At 44.4% G+C, this 5,117-nt stretch overlaps 1 protein-coding gene across 4 annotated transcripts in view; it reads right to left on the bottom strand.

Annotated features, from left to right (window-relative positions):
- Window positions 1–1,809: 1,809 nt before the first annotated feature.
- LOC134069762 (SUN domain-containing protein 2-like) overlaps window positions 1,810–5,117 on the bottom strand; it is a 57,255-nt gene continuing 53,947 nt past the window's right edge. For all 4 annotated transcript variants that reach the window (XM_062525829.1, XM_062525828.1, XM_062525827.1 and 1 more), the window contains 6 exons: window positions 4,758–4,982; window positions 4,490–4,574; window positions 4,171–4,286; window positions 3,891–4,058; window positions 3,629–3,724; window positions 1,810–2,048 (listed from right to left, as the gene is read on the bottom strand). In XM_062525829.1, the coding sequence (XP_062381813.1) occupies window positions 1,932–2,048; window positions 3,629–3,724; window positions 3,891–4,058; window positions 4,171–4,286; window positions 4,490–4,574; window positions 4,758–4,982 (807 nt within the window). In that variant the 3' untranslated portion in view covers window positions 1,810–1,931. The remainder of the gene's footprint in view (window positions 2,049–3,628; window positions 3,725–3,890; window positions 4,059–4,170; window positions 4,287–4,489; window positions 4,575–4,757; window positions 4,983–5,117) is intronic.

The raw sequence follows: 5,117 nt of genomic DNA, 5'->3' as shown, positions 1-5,117 counted from the left end.
CTCGTACTATGGCTAAATGGATCGGTTAGAGTCATAGACAGTAAAAGATATGGACAGAGCTATCACGTAGACGGCAGCAGAGACCGAGGAAGCAAATTTCAACGTTTTTTTTAGGTCTTCTTATTCCGTCATAGGTCTCCTGCGCAGGCTCAGATGTCGTACATGTGACGTAGGCACGTAGTCTGACCTATGGCGACGCTTTACTCTCGCTGGACGCATGCGCCTTTAACACTTTAGCATTGACTTTCGAAAAACGTTAATTACTCAGCCGATAAGACAGTTACGAGATTATTATGTCAATTTCACAATGTAGTATGTACCCCGACAATAGAAAATGTTCATATAAAGGCTTAAAACGCTTCAGCTCTAACGTAATTTGATGTCAAAGTGGCGCTTACGCCCCATAGGATTCAATGGAATGGCCAGCTAGCCACGGTCTTCTCGTTAGCATGGCGGCCGCCATACTGTCTACACTCTCAGAACGTTCGCTGCCCCCTTGGTTAGAGTTCGTCCCCTGCTGATCTCACCTGAACTCCAGAGATGAATGGGAACACTACAGTTGTCCATCACAGTCCTCTTCTCTAAAGGTCTTGTCAGACTGAGCTGTTAGAAATGTGATGATGTGAAAGTCAACTAACTCATCAAGCGGCCATGGCTGTCACAGTAGGTCACTGGTGGTCACTCTGTCATAGAAGATGTGTGTAGGCTACACATTACAGCCCATTCTGTATTGACGCAGTGCTTCTTCATTACATTAGCCAAGAATAAAACAAAACTGCATGGGACAGTAGGCTAGGCTATATAACATGTTCACACACAGGACCCAAAACAGCTTAAGCAAACGGCACAGATGCCAGATATGTGGATATAGTGTTGCCAAAATGTCATAAACTTCAAGATCAGCATACGATTCCCCTCCATTTGCACATACCCAAACACACACACACACACACACACACACACACACACACACACACACACACACACACACACACACACACACAGAGATAGAGATGTAGATATCAGAAACACACTTTTATTTGCTTGCATAAGGCACAGTCTCTCTGCACCCAAACCTGCAGATTCAGAGGAGGCCTCTTCCCTGCTGCTGCTGAACTTAAAGCTTGAAATAGTATCTAATGATCATGGTAAATGAAAATGTTAGTGATTTATATAGTATACATAGAACTACCATTATGAACTGAATCTCAACATGAAACTGTACGATTTTAAAATGTAGCCTATAGCAGTAGCCTACTACACAAATGTTCTTTGTTTCTTTGCAATGCCTTTTTTCTGTACACCCCAATACAGAACTGCATTGACAATCAACATGTCTCTGTCCTCATACATTGTCTTTCTATACTTAAGTAATATTTAAGCAGACCCTTCCATTCTTGCAGGGTTGGGGCCTGAGAATCTTTCCAATGTTTTCAGATTAGCTTTGTATGAGGACAGAAACAAAAAAAACAACTTTGTAAAGTATGACAGGACATTTATGATTCCTTATAAAACAATGGATAGAGGGACAGAGATGGAATAGGACAGATATGGATGAAGAACTCTGTGTGTGTGTCAGGGTATGATTGTGTGTGGGCTGTCTGTTAGTAAAAGGTGTGGATGTACTGTATTATACTGTCTGTATGTATTGGTGTATGAGTGTGTTGGTGTGTCTGTAATATAAATAAGTGCCACTGGTAAGCTATGAACATGAATTATGCTGATTTAAAAACTGTACTGGTGTGCAAAAAAAATCCCAAATAAATATAATTGTATATATAAAAAAAGACAATCAACATGTCATGACATCACCAATCATACATAAATCACTTGAAACATTGTAATTTTGGCTTGAAAGCAAATATATCATTATAGAAAATAAAGTAATAGGCTGATGAAAATAAAGTCTTTGCTGAGGTTGTGTGTCTCTCTCAGTGGGGCAGTGGCTGGCCGTGAACTCTGAATCTGTAGACGCAGGAGTACTCAGGGTTACCCCAGTTACTGAGAACCCTCAACTGCACCGCACGATACACATCCTTCACAGATTCCTGAGAGAGAGAGAGAGGGGGGGGGGAGAAGGAGGGAGGGATAAATGTCAGATGAAACACACAGTGACAGTGACATGGGCGGCGCCAGGGGGGAGCAAGGGGGTGCTACAGCTCCCCCTGGATTGGCAATAGCACCCCCGTAGCAACCCCAAGAATAATGGATTATATGTAATTTAAAAATATGTAAGCGCACCTAAGACACGTGTCATTTTCTGTGAAGACAGACGCATGGATACATTCGACACGCAACCAGCCTATAGAGCTTACAGTGCGTGTAGTCAGATCTTTCCGTAACACTTGTTGTAACGCACAGGCTACTTTATTATTAGGCTATTATTTAAGCCTACAGCCTAAACTAAACTGTGGGTCATTAAGAAAACATAATGCATATGTTGTTGTAACTTTGTGTAACCGAGACATCAGCAAAATTCATTGTATACGACCAATCACTTTTCATGGCTGCCTCCACTTTCTCTGTCCTCACGGTTGCAACTTCTGCTTTTTAGCGGCATGTTCATCAGGTCCCAATGAGCAGCCAACCACCTTCAATGTTTTTAATGTATCAGACAATAACTAGGCTACTCCAGACTATGCTATAGTAGGCTATAATCTTCGGGACAATTAGGTCAGGATTCGAGATTCGGGACAACTCTTTGTATTTCGTGACTGTCTCGAACCCTAGTCTGATGTTCTGCAGCGTTAGGCACCTCGACGAGGAGATTGCTCGTCAGTGGATAATTTGCGGCACAGTTGATATGGAACAGCAAACCGAAAGAAAAAGAAAGTAAACATTTTCCAGACTATTAATTATTTCTTAATTAGGTGTTATCATATAAAGAGACAACACATTAGGGGGCAGTGATATGAGCGCTTATTCAATGTGTGTGTGCGTCTGCGCAAGTAACTGAACCACTGGAGATAACGTGGATAGAAGCAACAAACAACGTTATTTAAAACATCTATCGAAGCAGATTATTGCTGTCCAGCATGAAACGGGCCTGGTCAAGTGAACGTCGTAGCAAATAACCTATGACGACACCACTTTTAAAACATTTATTTCGCTCTCGTTTGTGTGAAGAACATGGGCTGTTGCTCAAACAAATGAATGAGGGCAATGATCTGCATCTCCGTTCACCAAAAGTATGGTTTTGCTAATCCGTTCACACAAAACATAATTTCTGAAGGGTTCTCTCCAGTATTAACGTGCTATATTTCTCCATGTGTATTAGTGTCAAGCAGTGAATTGATAGTTTAGGCTGCAGTTAGGCCTAGTTCACGTCACTTGAGTCAGACAGAAGACAGGTATATTTGTCCCCTCGAAAACTGCGTTGAAATGGTGTATTTTTTTGGTGGGTTTTTTGACGCGCGCGGGGGGGGGGGGGGGGGGGGGGGCGGGTGGAGCGGCAATTCATAGCACCCTCTGAGAAAAGCATAGCTCCCGCATAGCACCGGCAGAAACAAATCTCTGGCGCCGCCACTGGACAGTGATAAAGAATAAAATAATCTTGTTAATTTAAGGCATGATGGCCTCCAATATATAAGATGGAGAAACAGTTTCCAGGTTTCTGATGGTGTCTCACCGGCAGCTCAAAGGTCTGGATGGGCTCGCCATCAGAGTCATACGTGAATCTACCCAGGAACTCCCCTTCCTCCTGATTATCAAAGCCACTCAGGCCCTGAGAGAGGACATGGAAGCATACACATACACACACATGCACACACACACACACACATACACCCCATTAACTACACAAATATATGCAATAAGTTATGTTTTTTTACTCATGATCTCTAAGGCGCATCTGTTGGCGCAGAGTACAGTCTGAGGCTTTTGAGACTCACGTAAACGGCGAACTCTCGCGGGGCGCTGTCGATGCGGCCGGTGGGGGAGAGGCTCTTGGGGATGTGCTCCAAGGTGACGTGTGTGACGCGCACGGGGAGGGACAGGGCGATGGTGAGGAACCCCTCACTGCCTTTAAACGCCCAGCACTTCCCAGGATGCATCTCAGGCTGTAATTCACACACATACATGCTGAATCAATCAAACTGTGTGTATGTGTGTGTGTGTGTGTGTGTGTGTGTGTGTGTGTGTGTGCATTCATTAATAGCCTAGGTGTGTTACCTGTATAACAGTACGTGGACTCTCTGAAGCATACCACAGTGGCACCCCAAACAGGCTGTAACAAGGAGACCTGGTGCGGTATGTTTCTGAGCACTGGGACCCAATCACACCAGCACCTACACACACACACACACACACACACACACACACACACACACACACACACACTTTAGGACACTAACACACAGCAGGTTATATAAATGCACACACACACACATACGCACACACACACTCTAGAATAGGACACCTTAGCACACAGGTTATATACAGTAAATGCACACACACACACACGCACACACACTGTATTGTGTATCTTTACCTAAAGACTCCAGAGCGTAATCAGCCATGCCAGTTCCATCTGCTTTATAGAGGCTCAATGCTCTCTGAACAATCTCATGGACATCCTGATACACACACACAAACACACACACACACACACACACACACACACACACACACACACACACACACACACACACACACACACACACACAAGCAATTAGCCACATGTTTTAATGTCTTGCTTAAAGATTGCTAATGTTTCTGTTCATAATTTGTCATTAGACCTTCCCAACATGGCCGCTCACCTTGACCGTGATGGCACCAAGTCCTTCCCTCTGCAGGCTCTCTCCCACAGTCCCCCACAGGTCACTGTGTTCCTTTTGTGCTACTTCAGTCACGCTCTGGAGCAGCCTCTTCTCCAGGGCCTCCAGCGCCTCCTGCAGTTCAGGACGAAGAACAACGCTTCCTGTACCGTGACCAAGTCCCGCCCGCAGCTCTCTCTTCAGCCAATCAGTGAGCTCCTTCTTCAGCTAATTAGAGCAGGAAGGGGAGGAATTCATATATGATTGGTATGCCTGTGTTGTCTTGTACCACATTAGTATTCCTCTCTCTCTCTCTCTCTCTCTCTCTCTCTCTCTCTCTCTCTCTCTCTCTCTCTCTGTGTG

The sequence above is a fragment of the Sardina pilchardus genome, chromosome 22 (assembly GCF_963854185.1).
Source record: "Sardina pilchardus chromosome 22, fSarPil1.1, whole genome shotgun sequence".
Taxonomy (NCBI): Eukaryota; Metazoa; Chordata; class Actinopteri; order Clupeiformes; family Clupeidae; genus Sardina; species Sardina pilchardus.
This window is presented reverse-complemented; position numbering and strand designations above follow the sequence as displayed.